Raw genomic sequence first — 27,576 nt, 5'->3', positions numbered from 1 at the left:
GGGGTGATTTTAGTGGTGTGGGTCCATGGTGCAGAAAATACAAAATAGTCGTAGAAGGCTGAAATTTGGCATGAAGGTAGTTAATGACTTCAAATGAAAGAACATGAAGTGAAATTGGAAAAATTTTCATCTGCAGGCACCCTAAGGGGTGACCCATACCGATTTCATAAAATCGTCCAATTGAGCTGAAATTCGGCATGACGGTTTCAATGAAGTTGTAAACTAGCAATACGATGTCAAACTACTGAATTTTTCAGTCGTTGCATAAAAATCCCTTGGTCGGGCTCCGCAAAGCTGTACTGATAGGTTTTAGAATATTTTTTTGGAACTTATGACTTTCTAAAATTAACCATCGATGTAACTTAGGACTATTTGAAATTAAAACGACGATATTCATTAAAAAAAGATTTAAAAACAATTTTCGCCAGGCTTTATTTACATTTTATCTCTTATTTACCATGAAGAAATTCACAGTTTTCCAATGCATACATGTGTACATAGGGATTTAAGATTACATAATATGTACATTCATTTTTTGCATGATTTCAAAATAAACTTTCCGCACTTAGGACAGCTTTGAAGTTTTTTGCATACTTTCGTAGTTTTCATTTGTGTGCAATTATGCTCAAGCGAAGCTTCTGGCAAACCATTGATACATTTGTATATGCCCTCGGGTTCGCAAAAACTTTTGTGACCGTCATTTGGTTTCAGCTCGTGCCCACAGTACTCACGAAGGGTCCCAGTTGTATTAACGTCTTTAGGGCACATACATCCAGTAAACTTTTCATTATCGCGGGCATTCAGTTCGTTTACTACATCCTGGTCAAGCGATGCCATCGTGCACAAAAAAATGCTGCACGCCATGACAATCAGGATTATTTTTCTTGGTACGCTCACCAACTCCATCGATCTGTTTTCTGTGAACAATCTCCACAAGTATTACTAATATTGAATCGTTAATAGAGACGTTTCTAACTACCAATGGTGCGTGGTTTGATGTGATATATTTTTGTTCCGAGTTTCTGCCTGTTTATTGTATAGATTATTCTGGTGTAAAAATTACAAAATTGATTACTTATGTACTTATATAACGCTTGCTTAAAATATAATTTTCCTTACTTAAAAATCTTTGCATGTGGAATAGTCGTGAGAGATCACAAAATTGGAGAAAAATTGTCTTTTACAACCTTCAAGTCAAACTGGGAATGATTCTCTTTCATTTAAGGGTTTTCTGGGGCAGCGTCACAGCAGCATGCGTTGCGATTGTGTATAAATTGGTGGCATTGGGCTTCGAGCGTACAATGGGGCATCCGCTCATTGTTACCCTCGAGACAAAGGAAACTGACGTTGCAGACTTGGAATTTCCAGGCTTTTCTGTTGCTCCGTACGGTGGCATGAAATCCAATTTGATTGCGTAAGAATAAGTTGGAGCCTGAATTTGCTGAAAATATATTTTGCAGTTGTGAAATCTAAATCGTTGTCTCACAGGAACATTTTCCACTACAACTTTATGGGATATATCATTGACAATGAAGAATTCATTGACTACGACGACATTGACCATGTTGCACTAAATGGATCTGCGCTTATCGCTGATCAAATATGCTCATTTAAAACGACATTTGCTGGGCAACATGAAGTTCTAAATTTTAATAACGCACACACTTTCGTCAACATCGACGGTACCTTGATTGACAACGTGAATAATAGCGACATGAGTTCTCGTATCCTGCCGTTTGTAAAGAAAGTGAGTATGCAGAAGGTAACACAGGGTGTTGAGTTTTATGTAAATTTACGTCGTTGCACATGACTAGGGCGTAGTAGGGTGCTCAGAAATATTAGAGGCATGCTCCAGTGGTGGAAAGAACTCTACGTGTAAAGGTATGTTAAAATCCTACGTCTCTGAGGTGGGGTCTACTTGCGTCTTTAACACGATTCCAACTCAATCGACTAGAAGGTAAGTCTGAAATTAACCACAATCGTTTCCCTACATAAGACGCACTTTCTAAATATTATTCGTACAGAAATGACACAATTCAATCTGCTCTTGGTGACGAATACACTCGAAAAGAAATCGAAAGATGGGAAGGTATGAGCTTGGATCGTGAGAAGCCAGGCATGGATGCAAAAAATGCTTCACCTGTTTGGAGGCAGAAGGTTCCTGGAAAAACTTCTGGTGTGGCGTTCATCATGAAACAAAACGAAGACTATGCTTGTCCGCACACAGAGGGAACTGGATTCACGGTAGAGGAAATTTTATAACAATTAAACTAAAAATATTGATTTTGTCTACTTTATATTTTGTATGCTTTGCAGTTAGGTATCCCCACGGATGAACCCGATATCCAACGGTTTGGCTACACCTTGGAATATGGACGCGAAATTTCTGTCGCAATCTTTCCTGACGTTCTCAATGCAGATGAAGATGTTCGAGACATTGCACCAGTAACAAGTTTGATCTATGCACAAAAATATATGACTTACATTTAAAAAAATCTGTATCTATAAAAGGAACGCCGTGACTGTTACTTCAGCGACGACCAAGGCAAAGCGAAGTTGGACTACTATAAAAAGTATTCTAAGCAAAATTGTCTTCGTGAATGTGTAGCCAAAGAAGTAGCCCGTATCTGCAATTGTAGCGCCTTCTACCATCCTGGTTAAATGTTTTACTTTGCATATTTTATTTCTAAATTTAAATATGTGAATAATATCAACTACCGCCACAATTATAGGCAACCCAGGCAGATCACTGTGCAACACCACTGGAATGGAATGCGTCCGAGATAAAGAAAGTGAGGAAATTTCAACCGTTGAAACCTTATTTAAATTTCTGTTTCTTAAAGAATTTTTAATCGATCGCAGAGGTTTTGTATGACGAAGGATTAAAACAGACTTGTCCAGATTGCTGGCCAAACTGTCGCGAAATTAAGTACACGGTAGTAATTTCGTCCATTCCCCTTGCTCCACATCATGTAGAGAAGTATAAGAGTACATCAGGATTAAACTTTAAGTATGAATTGATTAATTAGTGATTTTTAAAAATTATATATATGTACTTGCTCACTTAACTATCTTTTTGATGCAGCGATACCGGCAATTTCTCTATTGTCTACGTTTACTGTGGAGTCGATTCTGTCCGGGCATCACGGAATAGCTTGAGATACGGATGGTTCGAAAAAATTGGTAGGAACTACTTTCATAATACACAAATATTATTACTACTTAATTTTGCTATCCAATTAATTATGGTCACCTTTCACAGGCTTAATTGGTGGAATCGTCTCCATGATAACCGGCTTGAACTTACTGGACCTAATCGAGCTTATCATAGTAATTGTAGCTCTGATCCTTGAGCTAAAACGCAAGATTGACTGTAATTCCTTCCTGTGTCAAAATTCTGGAGGTAAATATTGTAGTTTAGATAAAATCATTAGAATATCGCATCAGTTGATTAAAATAATCAGAAATTATCAACAAATATTATACATCTTCCTTGAAATGAAAAGAAAATGATTTTTGGATTTGTATATTTTTCCGTCCTGATGACGATCACAATCGAGATCGAAAGCTAGACACAATTTAGAAAACAATAAAGTTTTCATACTGTTACATCCATAATGTCCGTCATTAACACTTCTCCTAATCTTACTTGCCATCCACCACCTACCCTTTCTCCGGGAAAGTGAGCAGAACCGTATATTTACCTATCAGCTCTCCCGGGGGTGAGGTGGATGAGGATGAATTGTCACTCACATGGAATGGTTCCCGACTGTTTATCGACTCCAGCGTTCTCACCATGTACATTCAATGCATAATCTAATTCTAGTGACCCAATCTAATAAAATTTCCGTGTAAAAATCATTTTTGGCCGAAATATGACGACTTTTCTGACGCATAAAATCACACTTTTCCCATGCAACTCGTCATCAGCCCCGGTCTCCCCGGGCGAGCTGTTGCGGTTCCATCTCTGACCTGACTCGTGCTTACATTTCATTAATGTGCATTGTAAATAATTATTATATTATTAATTTTGGATTATATTTTAAAAATTAAATTCAGGGTGTCAATATTTTAAAATAATGGCAAAAATAATTAGCCTATGTGAAGCAGCCCTTGGTTTAGCAAAAGTGCGATATGAAAAAAGTGGTGGAAATTCATTAGACTTCCCGAATAAAATGGAGTTGGCTGAAAAAGTTATTCAAATAATTACTCGCATGATTAGTGATCAAAGTTCCGATATTGAAACAATAATATCTTTAGAATACGATTGTGATGGTGATATTGACATTTATCCTGACACATATAATAATAGTTCCGAAAATGCAATTGTTTGTGATAATAGTGATGAAGATGACAGTGAAGATGAAGAAAATAGTGAAGAACTTTCTCAGCAAGTTTCACAAGATTGGGAAGAAACTCGTATAGATGAGGTGAACTTTAGTTATCAGGAAATGGTGAATATTTTATCATTTTACGACAAGGCAAAGAAGAATAAATTTGCACAGACGAAACGTCGATATAACAAAGTAAAATACCCCGTGACAATTATTAGAATTCGCGACTATGTAAATAAAAAGAACACAGTTGCAAATAAGTTTAAAGAACTAGAACATTTTGTAATTCATAGATTTAATAGTGCTAGACTCTCAATGTTTCACGTGAGTGAGTTGGACTTGATAAGGTGGGGTGCGATAAAGGCTAGAGAGCTTGACCTTAAATTTAAGGCCAGTCGAAAGTGGCTACATTCGTTCAAAGTTCGAAACAGAATAGTTGCCAGGAAAATTACCAAGTATGTCACTGCGAGAGAAATCGAGAATCAAGATAACGTTGAGGATGAGGCTTGTTGTTTCGTAAACGAAGTGAATATGCATCGTGTTGGACTCTCTCCAGAATTTATTTTTAATTTCGATCAGTCTGGCTTCACGTATGAATTTTCACCGAAACGGACACTTTCACATAAAGGAGAAAAAGATACGCACGGACTGGTCAAGTCTCAAAATGCAAAAAGTCATTCATATACGATAATGCCACTTATTTCTATGGCTGGACGCCTCACTGGCAAACTATTAATTTGCCTACAAGAGCCAAAAGGAGTTCTAGGACCTCGAATTTCAGAGTCATTGGTTGTTCCGGATAACATTTATGTTACAACTTCAAAATCAGGGAAATTGGACAAGCGTATAATGACAAATTGGATAAATGACTGTGTCAAGCCTTTAACAAATGACAATGATATTATGCTCATCTATGATTCATGGGAAGGACAAGTTGACGACGAAATATATGCCGAGCTTGGTGAAAAATGTAAGCGTGAACAAATTCCAGCAGGAGCCACGTCTCTAGTTCAACCGTTGGACGTTTGCATTTTTCGACAATACAAAAGATTCAGAAGAAAAATTTTCGAGAGAGTGATTCTTGACGAGATCAACTTGGACATGCATAAAAGAGAAAACGTTTTGAGGATGCACTCTCTAATTTTTGATCAATTGAGCTCGGAAGCGTTTGTTCCAATGTTCCAATATGCTTGGTTTGCTTGTACTTACACAGAGGACAGAATTACCTTTAATAATGTAAATCAACTGCTATTTACCATGAACTGCGATAAATGTGAAAGTGATATGTGCCAAGGTGAAAACTTTATACGATGCTCTCACTGTAATTTGCATCTTTGTTTGACCATTTCTTCATTGAGAATCACAACCACATCAATCGTCACGATTAGCAACTTCTTACAACTAAATTATAAAGGTAAGTCAGAAGTAATTTTGCTCTAAAATACACATATCCCTATTTTGAGAGGGGGAGGATTAGTGACCTCGTGAAGTTGAGAAGGGAGCTCGAGCGGTCACTGGTGAGCGGCGTGCGGGTGACGAGTTACATGGGAAAAGTGTGATTTTATGCGTCAGAAAAGCCGTCATATTTCGGCCAAAAATGATTTTTACACGGAAATTTTATTAGACTGGGTCACTAGAATTAGATTATGCATTGAATGTATATGGTGAGAACGCTGGAGTCGATAAACAGTCGGGAACCATTCCATGTCAGTTTTGCGTATAGTTATGTACCATGCATACGTACTATATAATACTGTCGTATGATATGATTGATTAATGCGATCACACCAGTTGCATGAATCATATTTAACAAACGTGTCTTTTGGTATGTAAAACTACACGATCCCCTTACCATCAAACTTTTCTCCACCACCACCACTTTCTCCGGGAAATATAAAACGGTGAGCCAACACTCCAGCTTTATTTATGCGTAATTTCTCGAGCAAATGCGTCAGCAATTTTTTTCTACCTAAAATTCTGTGGTTTTATTTCTTAGGTCAGGTTTCATATGTGTACACGAATAAAATTGCTTAGAATTCAAATATCTTCGTTATATTTTAAATGCCTGAAAATTCTAAATTGTGAAATGTTATTCTAAAAAAATTTATACGAAAATTTTGAAATTCATGGGAATGCTATATTTTCATAAAGGTCCCTAAACTTCGCATGAAAATTCACAATACCGGAGAAAGTTGCCCGCAAGTAAAACTCACTAAATGGTGGGGGTCGACTTGCTTCCTTTCCCAGAGAAAGTGGTGGTGGATTGGGTGGAATAAAGTAATCCATCTGTGGATCAATTTTGATTATTTCGCAGTCCTGCGCTTTTTACATATCTGGTAAAATTTGCTCATAATATTTAATTTGCATACTGCAGGGAGCGTGAGTGTATGGCCAGCAAGAAATATACCAGCGGTTGAGAACCCTGCCAGTAATGACATCGAATTGATCCCTGTGCGCCCAAGACGTGACTCAATTCCCCCACAAGAATTACCGGAAGTGTGTTAGTTCTTATGAAAATCGAAAAGCCGAAGCATACAGAATTAGACTGCAAATGATTCATGAAAATACTGATTGCAAATCAATGTTGATAATTTACTGCTGAAAAGCTGAGTAGTTGCGTTTACATACATATGTAAACTAAAATAATAGATATGTATGTACATGTGTACAAAGTAGTCGATTCTAGTCAAAGTAGTAAAGTTTATTAGATTACTCAGATTCAAGCGAATGTTGAAATACCTGCCTGCATAATCTAGTCCATTACTATTTATATAAACTTTTGTTGCTTCGAATATTGATAAGTTAACAAATCCCAGTCTATTTAGTAGACCTAGACAAATAATCCCTAATTTAGTAATAGTGAAAGCACAAATATTACAAATTGCGGTGTTAAATAGGTGTCTTATATTTAAATTTTAAATATCTAAGTTAGTGCCTTCATCAATTAAGCAATTTAGTGCCTCATACGCCGTAAATGCCTTATTCAATTACATACGAAGTAAATCGAATACAACTTTATATTTTGTCTGCTATCTGTGAAACCTATCGCTGGCTGACCCAAGAGAACAATTACGGAAATTTTTTATGTACATTTTTTTTGCTTTTTTCAAATATTGGTAAATATTAACATTGACAAAACATGCAGATGCATTAATTTTCATTGTCAATCGATCTATATATTAAAATTTCTGGTTTTTTTCTCGAAATTGGAACAAAAATAAAATAGGAAATAAAACTTAAAAGTTCACTTCAGCAATTGTTTTGTTTTATTTTACTTATTTACATAAGTATATAAATATAATTACAATTTATATAAGTAAATATATGAATATTTTCATAATATTAAAATATATTGTATTTTTATGTTATTTATTATATGGCATTATTTTACTTATTTTCTGTTTTTATCCTGATTTTATCCGACAGAGTTAATCTATTTGTACATATATGCATAATTGTTATCCAACTTATGTACATATTTGTAAGCAAAAAATAATCCTAAATTTGTTACGAAATACTACTAAATAATCTCTAGTTGTCATGCTGGTACATATGTATGTGTATGCATGCGACCGGTGCGGCAGCGACCACCAGAGGAAGGCCCCGCAGACCCACAGTCGGACGAATTGCAACAACAATTACTTGTGACACCAACGAGCCCTACTCAAGTGAAATAGTGCCCTCACCCGTCCCCGATAATATACACTTGGGCATATCGTCTCTCTCCGTACCATCACAGCGGCGACGAACCTCTGTATCCCCTACGTCGCCCAACATTACAAAAAAGGACACAATAGCTTCGGCCCGTCGCTGGATTCAAGAATCCCTACTCCCTCATCCTAATGCAAGATTAAAGAAGGCGGACGTTTTTTCCCGTTATGCGTTGTTCGTGAATCAGTCAGGCGAGGGTGGAGTCGCTGATACCACCCTTGGAAAATATATAAAAGAATTGCGCCCCGACATTATCAGTCGTCGAGCCACCGGAGCAGACGCGCACACGTTCTTTGAGGGGTTACGGGGAGTCTGGGAAGATTCACCGCCGTCGGGGGAAATACAGCCGCAAGACTGGGGGAAAATACTTTCCAAGCTGAAAGCCACCACACCTACGTTACGTAGAGTGCCGAAAGGGGCGAGAAGGGAAGTTGCCCTAGCCCTTACAAAGGTATTGGAAGACGTGACCACCAACAGAACGGAAGAATCATGGGGTAGGCTATTTCTGTTCCCTTATGTGTGTCTCCCAGTCCCTCAGAAGACTGACAAAGTCAAGAATTTGACCACCTGGGTCAAGTCACAGGTTGCCCGATGGGTGGCAGACCAGACCGCACCACCACCTCGACATCTTCGGCCCCCCGCTAAGCTCCCCCGAGGAAAAGAAGACATTGCAAGGAAAGTCGAGGTGAAGCTGGCGGATGGTGACGTGAGAGGCGCCATCCGTCTTGCATGTTCAGACGACAGCATCGCCCCAAAAACACAAGAAACTCTCGACGCCTTGACCGCTAAACACCCACCACATCCTGAACCTACCAACTACCCGCAAACCCCGGAAACCCCACCGGTACTATCAGCGGTGGAACCAGAAGAGATTGCATTCTCCATTTCAAATTTCCCGCCAGGGTCAGCGGGAGGCCTTGATTCTCTCCGCCCGCAAATCCTGAAAGATCTCATCACAACTGAACAGGGGGAAGAGGGAAGGAAACTCATTAAGGCTATTCTTAATTTTACAAATGTTGTTCTCAGCGGGGGGGTACCGGACTCTTTTTGTCCGATTTTCTACGGCGCCTCTCTCACCGCTCTTGTGAAGAAAACTGGCGGGATTCGGCCAGTGGCGGTGGGAAATGTGTGGCGAAGACTGGTCGCAAAAATAGCATTGGCCAGGATGTCACCGACCCTGGTTAAATACCTCGCACCACATCAGTTGGGAGTGGGGGTTAAGGGGGGTGCAGAAGCTGCTGCGCACGCGGCCCGTATTTATTGGGGATACGCCCACACCGCACCCAAGGCGTTTCTCAAGGTGGATTTCTCAAACGCGTTCAACGAGATCCGGCGAGATACTATCCTAAACATTATTTGTGAAAGGTTCCCGTCAATGTTTAGTTTTTTGTCGCAGGCCTACTCCTCTCCCTCTCAGCTATTTTATTGGGACACGCCTATCTCGTCCCGCCGAGGGTGTCAACAGGGCGACCCAGTCGGCCCCGCCCTCTTCGCACTTGTTGTCCAACCGATCATCCTTGCAGTCGAGACGGAGCTTAATTTATGGTACTTGGATGATGCCACCCTAGCCGACACACCGGAGAAAGTGCTCATCGCATTGGACACCATTATCCGCATGGGAGCGGATGTTGGCCTTCACCTCAACACCGCCAAGTGTGAAGTGGGTGTGCTGGGAGCGGACGACCACACCCGCCTTCAAATCTTAGAGAATTTCCGCCAGGCGGCACCAGGAATTCAAGAGATCTCCCCCCAATCTGCTGTTCTCTTGGGTGCCCCCCTTAGCGACGAGGCCATCGAGGCGGTGGTGGGGGCAAAGACCGACCAATTGGCCACACTAGGCACACGACTCCTCGAACTCTCCTCTCATTCTGCTTTCTTCCTTCTCCGGGCTTCCATCTCGACTCCTCGTCTCATTTATTTTCTCCGATGCGCCCCCACATGGAGAAGATTTGACGCCCTCACCCTTTACGATGCCAGACTCAAAGAGTCAATGGAGGGCATCCTCAACTGTTCCCTTTCCCCCCAATCTTGGATCCAATCCTCTCTCCCCGTCGCCGAAGGTGGTCTGGGGGTCAGGCACGCTGTAGATGTGGCGATTCCGTGTTTTCTCGCGTCCGCCTACAGCGCCCTGCCCCTTGTTGAGTCACTTTTACCACTGTACCTACATGGCACTGACACCGCCATCCAAGAAGGTGAACAGAGACTGAATCCATTGGAACCAGTAGAACTCCCCCCACTAGAAGTACGAGGCGTGCAAGCGACGTGGGAGAAACCGCAACAAGAGGCGGTCATAACACACCTCAACAACTGGGCACCCACGCCAGAAGACAAGGCTCACTATCTTGCCATGAGACAACCAAATGCGGGGGCGTGGCTCAACGCTGTTCCATCCCCACAACTTGGGACACTTCTCCCCAACGAGACATTCCGTGTCGCCTGTGCTCTTCGGTTGGGATGTGATGTGTGCCAACCCCATAAATGCCCATGTGGGGCACAAGTCTCGCCAAAAGGCTACCACGGCCTAAGTTGCAGGAGCAGTGCTGGTCGTCACTCTCGTCATGCCGCAGCCAATGACGTAATCCTGAGAGCGATCCGGTCAGCGGGAGCCCCCTCTATCAAAGAGCCAGAAGGATGTTCCCGGCCGGACGGAAAACGACCTGACGGACTGACACTTGTCCCATAGGCTAGAGGAAAGCCCCTAGTGTGGGACTTCACATGCTCCGACACCTTCGCACCGTCCTACATCCCACAAACCTGTGTTTTCCCTGGTGCGGCATCAGCACGAGCGGAGGACAGAAAACACAAACACTACCAATTCCTTCAGGACCGGTTCCTCTTTGTCCCCGTAGCCATTGAATCGACGGGAGTATGGGGCAAAGAGGGCCTGTCCCTTATCAGAGAAATAGGGTCGAGGATCACCGCCCTTACGGAGGAGAAGAGGGCGACATCATTCCTCATTCAAAGGATGAGTATCGCCGTGCAAAGAGGAAACGTCACGGCGATTTTAGGCACTCTACCAGGAGGCAAAACTCTCGACGAGATTTACTTCTTTTAGATTTTTCATGAATTTTAGGTTAGGTTTTACTAAATTAAGGTTAGGGATTTATATGTTAGACTCCTGCGTAGTCAGCTTTTACCAATTATTGATTGTCATATATATTGAGCTCTGCGAATACAATTCTATACTACAATGAATAAAAATACATACACCTTTGCATGAGAAAGGTGCAAGAGATATTATGTACCAACGAAATACTAACTTTTTTTAATATACCCTCCACGACATATTTATTAATGTAGAACTTGCTTCAAGTAAAAGAATATGTACTACTGTATAGCTAAAACTTAATTATTATTTTCATGTTTTTACTGCAAATATTGATGAGTGCACAAATCCTAGTTATGCATAAGAAATTAATCTTTACCACATTAATATTTCTCTCTCTAGTTTTTTTGCACCCGATAGAGTAGTACATACATATTAATGTAACCTTTAGATAAATATTCTCTAGTTTAGAGCTGCACATACATACCTTGTCAAAGTGGCTTGTTACGGCTGTTAGAATTTAGATATGTATTCACAAATTAATTGTCTTATAAAATATTTATATACCCCATATCAATCCATCACAATTCACAATTTTGTGAATATCTTCGAAATGCATAAAAATGTCTGTTTACAAAACATGCATTTTATCAATATGTTAAGCAATGCAAATTTCTGCTAATTTTTCCAAGCTCCATTTACAGTCTTATTTTTATACATTTGTGCTATATTGACTTTATCCGACACAGTTGAGTCGTTCTATTACAAATTTATTACTTTAGAATTTGTTTTAAAAAGCTTATTTTGTACACATGCACGTGTACTTTTATATAATCAAAATGTAATGTTCTTGTTACAGAATGAGAATGAGAAATGTGGAAAAGTTATCGGTATTAAGTGTCAAGGTAAAATTATAAATTTAAGGCGAACCTTGAAAACTCGAATCCTTGAAAAGTGTCGTATATTGTAAGCGAATATTTTAATTGATAATTAGCATACCACACTTTGTACATATGTGTGAAATCTAGGTAGTAACGGATATATTTAAATGGATCATAAGTAGAATAAGTATTAAGTCCTTTACGAGAGGGCCGTGTATTAAGTCCTTTACGAGAGGGCCGTGTATTAAGTCCTTTACGAGAGGGCCGTGTATTAAGTCCTTTACGAGAGGGTCGTGTGTTAAGGCCTTTTGCATTTAGTACTTACCTAATTGTATTTTTCTTATGATCTTAATGGATGAATATTTCCAAATTTGTATTTAAATTGTTCACTTAGGGTTTAGTTAGTAGTTTCAATTTAAATTGGACATGACGTATGAAGGATAGCTGCGTAATTGATTGATAAGGTTATGTAAAAATAGTAAGTAAGATATAGCATAGTGTCTCAAGTAGCCCCGAGAGTTTGAACTTGGCTGTAGGTAGCGAGGAGGAGGGCTTAAGAGGGAAAACGTTTTGAGAAGAAAGAAAGAGAGTGCGTGCTGGCAGAGAAAAGAGGCAGTGCGTGGTAAGAAGTTGAGTTCTCAAGACGTGTGTAAAGTTGCGCTCCAGCCAAGCAAAAGTAATTGTTAGTACACGTAGACTTTAAGTGATTATAGTAATAATTAGTGATCCAAATCATTGTTGTAACTGTAGTAAATAGTGAGTTTGAATAAAAACCAGTGATTTAGTTAAAGTGCACTGATCCTGGGACCTTTGTTGACCTTATTTCTACAGGAGTTGCAACGTGAGAGAAAGGACATGTTACATCATCATCAAGTAAGTCATCGGTCAAGTCGTGTTAGTTTGCCGTGAATTGGTGTTTCGATTCGAGTCATAGTTGGAAGAGAACCGGCACCACAGGCACCACTTGCACCACCACCACACGGACCTGGTGCACCACACAGCACCACCACCACTTGCACCACACGTGGAACCAATTAACCACCAACCAGTCAAAATCAAGGAAACCCTTACGAAGCGGAAGTCACGTGGGATTTACGACCCCACACAAAGATAAGTGAGCTTCAGTGAGCCGCTCCGTAACAGTTCTCATTAATTAAAAATGTTCTCTTAAAGGTATGGAACACGCTGTTTAAATTTGGTTACACCAATTAATTAATTAAATATTTGAGGGATAAGTTTAATGCGATTTTATTAATTTACAACAACAAACGTAATTTATTAATTAATCTATAATAAATTTTGGTAACCTATCCCCAACCACTTTGAGAGCATATGTATTTAAAATAAAATAAAAATATGAATAACCAAATTTAGGCAAAGTAAGGAATAATCCGCTCTAGTTTCTGCTTTGTTAAGTTGAATTGTTATAATAAATATGCAACGAAATCTGTGATGAGAGCAAGATTTATAATTCTATTGCAATTTCCTCCATACGTAAAGCATTAAAATATGTTAATTAATTACTTCAACGACCACACTGACCATGAAAAAAGATCATAAAATAGAACTCCCTAATTGCTATAAAATTATTCCAACTTTTTGCACATTTCTCAAACATGAGTCTACTTCTCGTCTTCATTTTTGCTATCTTGGGCGCCGTTTTGTCGGACACTGTAAATAATTTTGCAGTCATATGTACATACGTTACGAATTTTGGTAAAGAATTTCATACAAATTGGTAAATTTTTCCTACAAAGTGGTAAAAATTATTACAGACATGGTAGTAGTTTATTACCAAATCTTCGCCAAATGTAGTGCGCGTTATTACCGTCTTTGTAGAGACTCTACGAATTCGGTAATAGTGACTACCAAATTATTTACAGTGGAGAAATGCTCCCCTTCAACCAATCTGGACGTGAGATCGCTTTCCAGCTCATCGTTCTGGGAATGATCTGAGGGTACGGATAAAATGGTAGAACTTATGGATACAACTTACCCCCCATATGTGAAGAAGGTCCAGAAAACTTTTATAATGCTTTATCATCCTCGCTTATCATACAAGTTTTTAAGAGAAAAATATAAAAAAATTAGCTCCGTCAATAATGCGTATTTTGTAGTAGGGTTAGAATATTTCCTTCCATTTTTTATTGTATTCAATACATAAGTATTTTATGAGCACGGTTACCAGAATTGCCATTAACTTTCTTAGGGGAATGAACGAGAATATTTAGAAAGGATATTTTATATAAATTTGATAACTGTAGGTTTTTTGCAAGTATTACCATAATTTGTTTTTATAAAATAAATTTTTAGGAACTTTTTATTGTTCTAAATATGAAAAATTAAGTACAAATTCAGAGATATAAGCTTAAGGAAATGTAGTTAACGGACGCATGAGAGTAGTACTGTGACAGTACCGACAGTATCGATAATATACCCGGAGAACATATTTAATTGTATTACATTCAAAAACAAATCTGCGCATGAATGATTATGATTACGAAACAAATTTCTTTGCATTTAATATTTATATAATGAAAATTCGGACGAATGTTTGCCCATGAATAATATTGGCGTCAGTTTATGAAGTAAATAAAAATTTAGATCTTCTCCAAATTCAAGCGGAATCTTAAACAACTCCTTGTTCTAACAAACTCCCCGCTTCGATCGCCCAAACTATCTTGCATGTCACAGTGCCCCGTAATATAGCAGAGCCGATACGAGTTATCTGTACCGTGGATAATAAATCCTTCCGGGGATGGCCGGGTTGTGTTCAAAGTTTCTGTGCTTTCCGAGCTGTTGTCTTCGTCCATCTTGAAAATGATGGGGGTCTGACTGTCCGATGTTGCTGTCCACTTGAGTGAGACGTCATTTTCGAAAAAATCTTTGACGTAAATATCGAAAGAATATGTTTTGTCTAAAGTGTTTCTGTCTCTTCTATGGATCTCTTGTAGAGAAAGATTAATTTGCTGGGTTCTGTACACCTATACAAAAATGTATTTAGGCTGCCAAGTTTGTGATAAATTTTATTCCATTTTGTAAGAAATTCATTACTAGTGCACACTTTTTTTTGTTTACATTGTACAAATATGTATTAGGGTAAATTAATGTAAATGTAACTCTAAATACCTTGCCATCTTTCCAAATCCACGTTTCATCCTTCTTACCGCTATGGACCTTCGCCCCCATAGGATCCGTTGCCAGGTTTGGTCTCCAAATGGTCATCTCTCGATTTTGATCAGTTCTTTTGATCAAATTAAAATTCATGACGGGACTTCCTGGTTCTAGGAGATATTAAAAATTTATGAAAAGTCTTTCTGAATTTTTTGTCTTAATAATTTTTAAAACGTTTAAACATACAGCGTGGTCCATTAATTCGATCACCTCCTAGATTTTACGTTTTTGGGGCGGTTATTTTTAAATAACTTTGGAGTGTGACGGATAATGAATCCAATTTTTTTCCCATGATGAGTCCAAATAGTAAGCTATCAAAAATCGAAATCCGAATTAAAATCCAAACATTTTTGGCTGAACGGCAAGGGGTCATAGGGAATCCACAATAACTTGGAGTTCACCGAAATACCGTGTGGATATGGAAAAACTGAAATTTTTTTGTGGACAAACCGATTTCTACTCGACCAACATAGCTCTCCCCTACAATAAAAATATGATCAAGACCCGATTATACCTAAAAACGGACAGTTTTGTGAGAAAGTGTGTCAAGACCTAAAACTTAGCCTTCCGGTTTATTAGGAAAACCAACACAATTAGCCGATCAACAGTCAGCTAACATCTTAAATTGACAGGATGTGGTAGTATATCTTTCAAGAGATATAAAAAACCGCTACTGAGGCAAAAATATTTCAGATCGACTAATAATCAAGACATTTGTGGATCAAAATGGGTATTTGTCAGGTGGGAAACGAGGTGCCAAAAAGTGGTCAAATATTCTGTATACTGACGGGTTGAGGATGCAAATTTACCCTAAACAAGGTCCTCAGAAGCATCCAGAAGAAAAAAGGGCATTCCATAAACGTTAACACCTAAAAACTGATTGAAGATCATGGTTGCAGGTAACTTCTGTTCACGCGGAGTTACCGAATTACATATTGTCCCTGGTGGCGCTAGTTTCACTGGACAGTATTATCGTAATGAAAGCTTTCTTATTTATTTGGATACACTAGATTATAGAAAGTCATTCCCAAGCAAGAAAAAAATTACATTTATGCAACATAGTGCTCCAGCTCACATAGCAAAGGCGACAATGCGCTTTTGGAGGAGCGAGAAACAACCACTTGGGGAAACGGGGTGTGACCCGGAAACAATCCAAATTTGAAACCACTGGAGAACTTGTGACCTATACTGAAAAGTTCAATATATGAGAACCCAAAACTAACCAGCAGACAGGTGATATTCAAAAGGGTTCAAAAAATGTGGAAATCTCCACCCGTTTCACTTTTGGAAAATCTGGCTCGGAGTTTCAAAAAACGAATCGGGGACATGATGAGTGTCAATGGAGGACACACCAGATACTAGGTAACAAGTAAATGATGGGAAAACATTATCTAGAAAGATTGTTCCAAAAAATCCGACGCTGAAACATTTGATACTAGGGAGGTGATCGAATTAACGGACCACGCTGTAATAGTTTTCAGGAAAGGTCAAGTTCGTTAAAATTTAAAGATACCCAATTATGAACTCTCTCGTGTTGAAGGTATTAAGATATCGAAAAGCTAATCCTCAGCCTAGCAGAAGCTTTGGTAACTTAAAAATTTAATGTAAACCTGCTAAACAGAGGATTCCAGAAAAAAGTTGTAAGTGGAGAAGATATGAATATAAAAAATTCAACAAAAATTGTTAATTTAAGTAGAAATAAATAGAAAAGTTATTAAATTTCCTTGCAAAGAACTTATGTATAAGGAACTTAGGAAACATTTACAAGTAAAAAAAAACACTATACCTTTACTTTCATCCTTGACTGTCAATCTTTCATCTGTCCATTCCTGAACGAGAAGAAAGTTGAGGTGAAGTTCGTCACACCTCCCGAAAATCAGAGTTACACGGGACAACGAAATTTCGATGTGGGTCGTCTCCTTATTTTTCCTACCTGGTGGTGAACTGGCGTCATAATTGTACCAATACTTTGTTTCCCACGTATCTGACTCCTCGCCCAATTTTATTTCTGGCACTAATGTGGACGCAGATTTGACCATTTCATTGAACATCATCCCAAGGGTAAGGAGGAGGATCAGTGATACGATCATAAATAAAATTAATGTGAGTCGTATCATTCTTGTTAATGGTTTGGGTTCTTGTTCCGTGTTGTTGGACATGGCAGCTGCTAGGAAAATGGCTTCCATCGGCTTAGCTTTTTAGTTCTTTAAGTGTAGGCAGTTAATTATAATTTGTGAAAATTTTAATAATAACTCATATATGAAAGGAGGATTTGTATTTTTGTCGCAGATAAATTTAAAAGGATGTTAATAATACACAATTACACATATACACAATTTGCAATATTATTGAAAAATGATGTTTTACAAATATCAACTGCGATGATGTTTATAAATGTGGATATTTGTGGGGTTGATGGTGCTCTGTATGCGAGTTGTTTGTGTAAAAGATGACTTGTTGAAGAAAGTTCCTCTACACATGTTTAGCAGAATGGATTGTGTTTCGAATTTAGAGAGAGAAGAAACGAACCAACCCGACTCCTCACTTTCTCCACTGCTTTCTCGGGTGTTATTTTATACTTTCGTATGCAAGTTATCCATTGCAAAGATACATGGGGAAAACTATTACACATGTAAACACTTGATATTTGGGTTATGATCCTGATTTTCGTGTTGCATGTACTGGCACGTGCAATTGTTGAAGTATGGGAAATTAGGTGTCAAATCAAAGTATAGGTTTTTCCTTGGGTTTTATAAGATTTTAGATTACTATTAATTAGATTTTCGAATTCAGCATAAAATTCTGAGTATTTATATGTGCCACTTGACTCTTGAAGGGCTATTATCATATTTAGCCGATTTTCCTATGCATATATATAAACAAGGTCCCAAAAAAGGGATATCTTGGTGAGTGAGGATAGGCACAATTAAATACATTTTTACTGTAGAAGGTTTGCATCACCGGTCGAGTTATACGATACCCTGCTTGAGACATGGTAACGAGCGTAACAAAACAGTCATTTTTAAAATTGACATTATACCTATCGTCGATTTCACTCCGATCTTCAAAATTCTTGAAACATTAGATGCACAACTACTTTGTGCATCATAAAATCAGCGCTCGTGTCAATACATGTAGTCGACCGGAAGTAGGTCAAAATTCAATTTGAAAGTTTAGGATCGATTTTAAACATGCTATATGTAAAGTTTTCATACGTTTGAAAAAAAAGGACAGCAGCAAATGGAATTATCTGCACGATTGCTCTCTTGTAAAATTTTGATAAGTGTAGTCGTTTAGGCTGTAGAGCGCGGTCAATTTCTGGAGGGGGTGTCTGTTTACAGACTGGGCTTCGCCGTAACCATGAGTCATACTTTTTGCCACATTCATGCTTACTTTTCGCTCATAAGAAAAAAACATTCTTTTGACTTGAAAGTTGAAGTCATACATGAAAATGCTGAAGGGTTGGGTTTTCTAGAAAACATCGGGGTTTTCCGAACCCTGGTACGTGGTCGGAAAGTATCTGAACTGAATATGTACAAATACAGATACTTATGTTGCTATCCTATCCATATTTATGTTTCGGTTCAAATTCTATACACCTGAAATTATCAACTACATACATCAACAATCCGTAAAATTTATCCGGTCATACTAATGCACAATTTGTATGGAAAAATATGCATGCTAAATTATATGTATGTTGAATTACCAGATAAAATTTCAATTTAATATCTCGTACTTTTTTGACTGATACATATATTATATTTATTTTTACCACAATTGTATTACTTTTTTAATCCGTCTTAATGAAGGCCCAATGTTGTCCCACGTTACCGCAGTCGAGCCAAAACAACGTGCCGACCTCTGACCCGTATGATGTCAAACATTTATTTGTCCTTGGGTGGTTGATTATGTAATACCCACTATCTGGAAGGATGGAGAGTTCTCTCTCCATCAAGAAACAGAAGGGAGGATAGTCATCGTACGTGATTTTGTTAACGAGATGTCCCTCTTCGGGAACGATGGAGTGGAGAGTCATTAATTCTTGGCCGGCTGGAAATGAAGAAAAATATGCATGATTGTGGGTCAATTACATGTTGTAATCAATAATATTAAAATTCCACACATTGCTAACTACATATTTCTGCCACTGGGAGTAAGAATGAGGGAAGAATGGGAACCTATACATATTTGTTTTAAGAAGCCTGGTGGTAATTTAGGTTAAAAAAACCGAAATATAGAGGTTTATTTTTTTTTACTTCTTTTTAAGAAATTAAAAAACAGTACTGCCGAAATATTTATGAGTGACTTTTAATTAATGAATTTGACGTACTTATGTGTTCCTGCTCTTACTAAAATTGTTAATTGTAGCTGTCCACTTGTACCGATCGGCATATGGGGGTGTCAGTCTCCAAATTGAGTCAATATCTGCGAGACGTTCGCACACCTTGCCGTAACCGTTGGGTCGAACAATCTTTGCACATAATATGGCAAATAAATAAATATAAATACTCAAGCCTTTCAATTATGTGTAACTATTCGGATTAAAAATTCTTACGCCACCACCATCTCCAATATTTTGCATGACAAAGACATCCCCTTCTACGGGGAGGTAGGCGGATGCGGAGAATATTATTAGTTGTAGGTTGACGAGGAATATGACGATTTTTTCCATGTTTTCTAACACTTGGAGAATATGTAATTCGTTGATGGGATGAGTTACAAAATTGGACTGAAAACCTTAGTGTGAAGAATGGTATTTTATCAGGCGTGATAATCAAGTGGTAAAAGAGTTGATAAGGTTATCGAGAACTCTCAATGTCTACGTAATACTTCAATTGTTTTTCACTGGAATATATACAATCACAAAAACTGGGTGATGATTACCATTAGCCACGATATTTAAACTCGATCTTGCGTAACACATCCCCATAAGATTTATAGGCTCTTGTCTAACTGGGAATTTCCCAAATATGTATATGGATTATGGTCTACTAATAGTGAGCAATTAGGGATTTTGTCCAGGAATGGTACTGCCACATATGTACAGTATATCTCATAGTAAGTACTTGTAGATTAATTAAAATATTGTGAATTCTACATCTAGGTATATTTCACGATGGCGAAAAAAGACGTAGAAAGCATAATATGACGTATTACATGCTCTTGTTGTCAGAAAGAGAGAGGAAATTGGTTGGTGAGTTCTCGTCTAGAATTTTCACTAGTCTTCCATACCTGGATTTTGCATACACGAATGCAAAGAGTTACTAATTTTGTTAAATAGTTTTTGGATAAGCATGTATTTAGGTTTTTCTTCTAATACGAGAGCATTTTTTTTGAAATAACTAATAATTTTGGAGAGTTTTCTTACAACTTGTTTAACTTTCGTAACGCGAGCAGGTGTTGCATGCGAGAACCGTCTGGTATTATATAAATTCGGGACATGAAATATATATATGAGTTGTATACATACATGTCTCATCTTATCTCCAGTATGAGAACAAGAGATACCAATATACACGTGTGTGAATTGTCTCAATGTGCCTAAATATTGAGTTAATCAAAGGTGTTGCAGCCTTCATAAATAAATATGTACAAAATGATGATTAGAAGTGAATATTTTAATAAATAAATTACATTCAGATTATTATTTAAAAAATGAATCCCCCAACCACGTACATTCAGATACATATTTTATTTATTGTTCATATGTACCACATTAACTCTCTTTGTCATGAGTACATGTACATATGTAAATATGTATCAAATATTTGAAAATAGTTTTAAGAAGTATCCAGTAAATACTTTTTGAAAGTTTAAAATTTTTAAACACGTGTGTGAGTCCTGCGCGTAGGTGCAAACTCTTAGCAATTTTATGTATCAATTTGTACAATAATTTAATAAATATGTAATTCTTAAAAGGCGACTACACTAATATTTTTTAGAACGCGTGTGTGTACAATGATGGCTAATTACATACCGTCCAAGAAAGTGACACATTTGACGATCAGGTATAGAAATTCTGCACATTGTCTCCTTCCCGTCTGTTTTTACCTGCCAGACTCCATTCCAGGTTAGTCTACGTGGCTAAAATGAACAATGCATTTGTAAAGGGTTCGCCAAAATATGTAAGGCGAGTTGGTTTTTTTGTTCCCGTTTTGTTGCTTGAATTTCTAACTGCACATGAAAAGGAAACAGTCGTAAGTAAGTGTATGCAAGTTCGTAATAGTTTTGGGTAAACAAAAAAACTGAAAAAATATGGGCATTCCATGCATCCCGAACCCTGCACGATAAAAGTGCATGTGACGCTTTTCTCCAGGCGACCATCTTAATCATAAAACCAGGCTTGTCCTTCCAGTTTACTTTCACCCATAGGTTTTCTTAATATTTCTGTCCGGTTTAGTTTTTATAATTTTTTTGATTCAAGATGTAATTATTATTAAAGTTCATCTTGAAATTATTTTGGGATGTGTTTTTTTCTAATTAAGTATCGTAGTGTTAAAAAAAATTATTATTAAAGTATTTGGAAAAAGAAATTCGTCTATATTCGTCACACTACCATATTGTAGTGTGAGGTTTTTATAATTTTAAAATCTTTATTCATTTCAGTTTAATTTTGGTTTAATTAAAAGAATATATTTATCTTAAGCTTAGCGAAATCAACTGTTAATCATACTCGATCAACTTTTTATCATATTTAAATCCCAGCCAGCTTTATTTAAGATGCAGACTTAGTTTTATAAAAGATATATTAAATCAAAATGTCTACGGCCCCCGCCCCCCAGAAACCAACTGTACCACCTGAGGCCCCAATATCCGGCAGATATCCTATGTTGGCAGCATTGGTGAGAAAATTTTTGGGGACGGGAGGTCCGCCAAGATGCAGTGGGTGTGGATGTGATCCGGATGGGAATCCGGTTCCGGAATCTTGGTGGGTCCGGATCTTCTCCACGCTGCCTGGATTTAGACAAAGTGTTCGCCCAGGTTTGAGCTCCTTGATGAGGTAATATCAAAATTGTTTTTTTCTATGGCACGCGTCCCCTTAAAATAAGCTAGATCAGTATAAATGATCAGAAAATTTGACATTATTTGCTTTGAGGTGAATATCCAATAAATGGTTGCTAGGTTACCATGGTGGTCTGCACTAATTAATAAGCATATTTTTTCTGTTCTTATTTCTTGTGTCTAATTTTTTTAAAGTCATCCATTTGTTTTTTATGTTATTGAAAAAAGGAATTCATCAAGTTATAAATGGGGAATAATAATTTGCAATACATATTTTATTTATTTTGCCACAGGCAACTTTAAATTATGCTTAAATAATTTTATGCCGAGACTTATCGCAAGGAAAATACAATATATATATACTCATCCGGAGAGATTAAAGTTGCTTGGGAGATTGCTTGTTGGGTGGTGGTGACAATTATTTTTTCGTGCAAAATTTTAGAAATATCAAGCACGAATTTTGGGATTTTCATCAAAAACGGCATTTGTTTGAAATCAAATTCACGAAATTGCATTGACAAATTTTAAATACTTCAAAAGCCTTTACTTTAACAATTTTTATTGACAAATTTATTGAATTTTATGCAAATTGGAAGAATTTTAATGCACGGTCTATGAGTACATATAACGAAAACTATTTGAATCTACAGGACCCGATCTGTTAGTTATTAGCTATTAGTTAGCTAGCACAATTCAATACTTTTAACACGAAAATACTATTTTTTAATCAGTTCAGTGGAAAAGGATATACACAGTATACCCTTATACATACACAGTCATAGTATACACAGTCAGGGTATACACAGTATTGCATGATAAAAAAATATCGTATACATTATGTCATCAATCAGAAATTTCTAATATCACATTGCTTCACAAAAGATGCATCGCAGAAAAAAACTCTCAACACAATGGTGTAAAAAAATGTCCATAAACTAGCTTGACTAGCAAAATGAGTTTACACATTGACCACCCCCTTCAGTTCCTTCCCTGGGGTGAGTGTTCCTAGATAAAATGCCGGCGACGTTCCCGAGTTAAACGGATACGCTGAATGAGGAAGGTCTTGGCCACAACCTTCACTGCGGAGATCAATCCTCGATGAGGTGAGGATCTTCCTGCACCCACACTCTTGTGATTTCCATTGCGACGTGGATTAAGAGGAAGCAGTCACGGAGATATTTCTTCTACTCTCCATCGGGTTTCTACGCGGCTGCTCCCAGTCGTTTAGTTGTTGAAGCGTCGCTCCCTTCGCAGCATAATCTCGAGTAGGCCTTTGGTTTGGAGACCTTGATTAGATCCTCCTCGCCCTTTGCCCAAGGTTGAGGAACAAAAGATCCTTGAGAATTTGCTACGCCGCGATTCCCGATGGAAGTAGTTAGGGGAAACCGTATGGTTCAGTATTTGGACATGACGCCCCGCGTGACAAGGCGAATGACCCCCTATGCATTTCATAACTTGGCCTTCACTTTCTAATCCAATTGTTGTTGTTGTCGTTCTACCGAGATTTGTGGGGATGGTACTGTTGGCGGAGAGGTGGGCGGGGAAACACTCTTTGGCTTGATTACCAATGCTTGAGTCACTGATGGGGATTAGTCCCACCTCCGAGCAGGACGCAGTGTACAGGTTTATTATATGTGACTTGCGGATCGTAGTGGCGGGGTAGAGCTCATAATATTTTTGGGGCACAAAATTCGGCACTTTCGTGCACAATTTTAGTATGTATTTTCCACAAACCTTAACTAGCCCTAAAATATTTAATATATTTACATTTTTTATTTGGCGGTACATGTGTACACATAGTGGAGTCTCTTCCAGCTGGCAAAACTCTCGACAAGATTTACCACTTGTAGATTTTCCTTGAGTTTTAAGTTAGGTTTTCTAAGTTAAGGTGTGGAGTGAACATTTCTTATTTATTTACGTATGAAAAACGTTTTGTATGATCGTCCATGAACATTCTAAAACTTCAGAAAAAAATGATTTAGTTCTATTCACATTCTGTAATTTATTTCTATCCGTCCTACGAAGAAAATCTAAACCTTTGTAAGGAAATTCTGAAATTGCGCACAAAAAAGTGTTAAATTTTGTATGGTATGCAAATAATATGCTCGTAAACGAAAATTATTTTAATATTTTCCATGAAAAATCATGAAGTTTGAATAAAACTTTTAAGTCTCGCGTGAAAATTCCGCAAAAGTTATGGGTGAAACTTATTAAACTAGGCGTCAAAATTCTCAAATCTTTCAAAAAAATTATTATACTTAACTGACATGACCACTGCAAGCCATCCAGCGAAAATTTTGCATGAATTATGATGTCAAAATTTATTTGGCACCAACCACGCATGAAAATATTCTCCGAGATTAAAAATATGATGGTGAGTAAACCGTCAGAATATGCTTGACCGATCGCCATATTACGATTTGAACAAATTCATACAAACATTTATTAGGGTAAAATTCATAAAATAAAAAAATTATAGTAATGAGTAATATCTCATTTGACAATAAATGAGAACTTTAAAGTGTGTATCAGACGCTACATAGAAAAAATATAACGTTCTGGACGAGATTTTCTTAGTTTAAGTTTTATGTCCTATTCTCCGTAAATTTCGAAAAAACTACATACCTAACAATTTGTCACCATTTGTACGTGTTGGTTGACAAATGATATTTTTTTTATAAATTTTTGACACAACCAATAAAAAAATATGTACAGAATATGTATATACGGTGTATGTACATACGAAAATATTACTGATTGTAATTTTGTTTCATATTTTTCAGACATGTAACAAATACACGATTGATGAATGATGGGGAGCAAATGTTGAAGGGAATTTTTTTGTAATTGGACGGAAATAAACTTTTCTGGATTAATTTTATTCGAAAATACATCTGTGGTTTACACCTGAATAAATAAAATAAGCTGTGAAAACTTATTACAATTTTTTTGTGAGTATATATAATAACATGTATGTACGGTTAGTCTTGCATGCTTTCATATTTACAAGAAATGAGACAAAACAATCTAAATAGGTACATGGATTAATAATTTTCATATTTTTGCTCACCACAATAATTTTAAGTAAGTAGGTGGGATATTTATTTATTTGTAGATCTATTAAGAACTAAAGATATGTAAGGATGCCGAGGCATAAGAAATCATTTTAAAGATAAATATGTACACTACACTCTGAATAATTTTTGAGAAGAAGGATTATCTCCTCTGGAGGTACATACTGTGAATGTGTACCGTGTTAGTAACAATTTATCAATGGAAACTGTCTCCAGTCTGTGATATTTTTACTCCCAGAGCGTTGATATTATGGTACCGCTGGGTGATAAAATATCATGGAAGGAATTTGTCATTTCCCGTTGATAAATTGTAGGGTTGCCGGTGAGATGAGACGAGACAGTAGGAAAATGAAATGTCATGTGAGACCGCCAAAATGAGATGAGATGAGACGAGACGAACTAAGCAGCAATTATCTCATCTCGTCTCATCTCATTACAGGATAATGAGATGAGAGACAACTTTGACTATCTCATTTAAGTTTCATCCCATCTCACCAAGTAGTGAGATGAGACGAGAGGAGGTCCGGGGAGAGGTGATCTTTCTAAAAAAAAATTATTTTCCATGCATATATTTATCATTACCAAATCATGAGACATTATTTATAGTTCTGAAGGAATAAAATTGACCAATTTCATCTTCCCCTTGAATTTTTGTGACGCACTAACAATTACGTAAGGCTGGTAGGGACACCAGGTATTGTTCTTCAAACTTGAAACACTTCTCATGGAAATATTTGTGGGTACTTGTTTAATTCTGTAACAATGCTCATTAACCTAAAAAAATTGATTGTTTTAAATATTTGCAATAAATGCAAATTTGTATAATAGTGATTTTTAAAAAATTCAATGATCGGTACGACATTCTCGTTGAAAGTCGTGAAGGTTGCGTTCCTCATTTAGGAGACAAACATAAAGCATGTGACAAAATCTATGGGTTTTATGGCTAAGTTTAAATTGATTTAATTTGATGACACCCTTACTTGTAGGTGTGAGAGACAAGCAATTGTAGAATTTAAACAAATTTGTAAGAAAATAATTGCACGATTGGAATTCCCACGTCACATAAGGCCTTGGCACCTACCTGTGCATTGTTTCGAAAAGCTTTAAAATGTTTGGGGGCAGAGAAATTGTTCTCATTGTATCCTCAGTTGTCAACCTTGATCAATAATTTTGTATCGACTTACCCCCCAATAAAATCCCTTGTAAACAATCATGTCTACCCACATGGTCATACTCCCCCTCGTTATTTTGGGCATGACAGTGGCCTCGTCAATGGCCGGCCTATCGGCGCAGGCTTACTTTGATCGGTATCATAAGGAGATTTTTGAAGGGGCGAAATGTAACGCGGGGTGGATCGAGTTGTCGCAAAGGGTGCAAGATGCGGCACATCGTTGTGCTAAGAAGGAAGTGATGGGTAGCTACCTGGTGAGTTTAAATTTGGCGCATTTTTCATACCAGGCAAAAATGTGGGATTAGCTGAAAAAACTAGTTTTTCACTGATACCTACTGGTAGTAAGGTTTGAATTTTCTCAATTCAAACTTAGCACCGAAAGAAATCTCACTTTACACAGGATTTCCAATCTTAACTAATTTTTCTCACTTTACCCCAGTGTTTCTTGACCTGTGTGTCCCGCGAGTACGAGTACATCACGCCGGGAACCACGCACGATTTGGACATGGGAATGGCCGACCTCGTAGCGATGGAGTCCTTCAACACGTCAACCCGAACAGGTCGCGATTCTTACTTCAAAGTCTCGCTGAAACGATACCACTGCGCCGAAGAGTTTGTCGTCGGAGAGGGAAAGAAGGTCGTCTTGGCGATGAAATACGATGTCGCGGAGGATTGTGAGACAGCCAGAGCATTCTTCACGTGCACATGGCCGACTCTGGTAAAAAAAATTAAATTTTTGAATGTGATGGATGAACTTTTTGAGGGAACGATTTTTAACGAAACGATTTTTTGACAAGTCCCATTTCTCACACTGGTTTAATAAACAGTATCGGAAGGTTTGCTATCAAATTGTGGTATACAAGCAATTATACAGTTTTTTATACATACGCTCTAGACCCGATTAATTAGTAACGTGTTTTGCTAATGGTAATGTTTTATTGTTGTGCTAATTTTTTTTATTTCTTACAGACTTGTGACAAATACAATATCAAGGAAGAAACTACAGAATAATGGACCACGAGATTTTCGACGGTTTGATGGGTAGAGGTTTAAAACATGTACGGGATAAATATATTAATGTAAACCTAAATATCCGAGTTTTAAATAAATGTTTGGTTTGGTGGTCAAGATATGTTGGTGTGTGTTTTTTTAAATTAATAAATTAATTATCATGTGAACA

At 37.6% G+C, this 27,576-nt stretch overlaps 2 protein-coding genes and 1 non-coding gene across 6 annotated transcripts; 2 read left to right on the top strand and 1 right to left on the bottom strand.

The window, feature by feature from the left end:
- Positions 1 to 883: 883 nt before the first annotated feature.
- Positions 884 to 7,538, top strand: LOC110841821 (pickpocket protein 28). Its single transcript, XM_035851696.1, has 9 exons — positions 884 to 1,957; positions 2,025 to 2,244; positions 2,317 to 2,445; positions 2,512 to 2,656; positions 2,733 to 2,792; positions 2,863 to 3,010; positions 3,086 to 3,183; positions 3,263 to 3,403; positions 6,709 to 7,538. The coding sequence occupies exons 1-9, from the start codon at positions 1,884 to 1,886 to the stop codon at positions 6,837 to 6,839; spliced, it is 1,146 nt and encodes a 381-aa protein (XP_035707589.1). The 5' UTR covers positions 884 to 1,883; the 3' UTR covers positions 6,840 to 7,538.
- Positions 7,539 to 12,490: 4,952 nt separating this feature from the next.
- Positions 12,491 to 27,528, top strand: LOC118435501. 4 transcript variants are annotated; one of them, XM_035851663.1, is made up of 4 exons: positions 12,539 to 13,145; positions 24,935 to 26,650; positions 26,836 to 27,114; positions 27,366 to 27,528. In XM_035851663.1, exons 2-4 carry the CDS (start codon positions 26,438 to 26,440, stop codon positions 27,405 to 27,407), a joined length of 534 nt encoding a protein of 177 aa, XP_035707556.1. In that variant the 5' UTR covers positions 12,539 to 13,145; positions 24,935 to 26,437; the 3' UTR covers positions 27,408 to 27,528. The 4 variants fall into 4 exon arrangements, 1 of the variants encoding a protein (XP_035707556.1); XR_004834818.1 differs by having other exon boundaries at positions 12,491 to 13,145; positions 13,856 to 27,114; XR_004834821.1 differs by lacking the exon at positions 24,935 to 26,650 and having other exon boundaries at positions 12,559 to 13,086.
- LOC110861625 lies at positions 14,823 to 17,063 on the bottom strand. Its single transcript, XR_004834803.1, has 4 exons — positions 16,933 to 17,063; positions 15,333 to 15,457; positions 15,102 to 15,256; positions 14,823 to 14,956 (listed from the first exon to the last, which is right to left on the bottom strand). It is a non-coding gene; the product is annotated as an uncharacterized LOC110861625 (transcript).
- Positions 27,529 to 27,576: the final 48 nt, after the last annotated feature.

This window comes from Folsomia candida, unplaced genomic scaffold, assembly GCF_002217175.1.
Source record: "Folsomia candida strain VU population unplaced genomic scaffold, ASM221717v1 Fcan01_Sc001, whole genome shotgun sequence".
Classification (NCBI taxonomy): Eukaryota; Metazoa; Arthropoda; class Collembola; order Entomobryomorpha; family Isotomidae; genus Folsomia; species Folsomia candida.
This window is presented reverse-complemented; position numbering and strand designations above follow the sequence as displayed.

Coding starts and splice junctions, on each gene's coding strand:
- LOC110841821 (XM_035851696.1), top strand. CDS start 1,884: ATGTTAAAATCCTACGTCTCTGAGGTGGGGTCTACTTGCGTCTTTAAC. Junction 1,958..2,024: donor CCAACTCAATCGACTAGAAG/GTAAGTCTGAAA, acceptor TTATTCGTACAG/AAATGACACAATTCAATCTG. Junction 3,184..3,262: donor CGGATGGTTCGAAAAAATTG/GTAGGAACTACT, acceptor CACCTTTCACAG/GCTTAATTGGTGGAATCGTC.
- LOC118435501 (XM_035851663.1), top strand. CDS start 26,438: ATGTCTACCCACATGGTCATACTCCCCCTCGTTATTTTGGGCATGACA. Junction 26,651..26,835: donor AAGTGATGGGTAGCTACCTG/GTGAGTTTAAAT, acceptor ACTTTACCCCAG/TGTTTCTTGACCTGTGTGTC. Junction 27,115..27,365: donor CGTGCACATGGCCGACTCTG/GTAAAAAAAATT, acceptor TATTTCTTACAG/ACTTGTGACAAATACAATAT.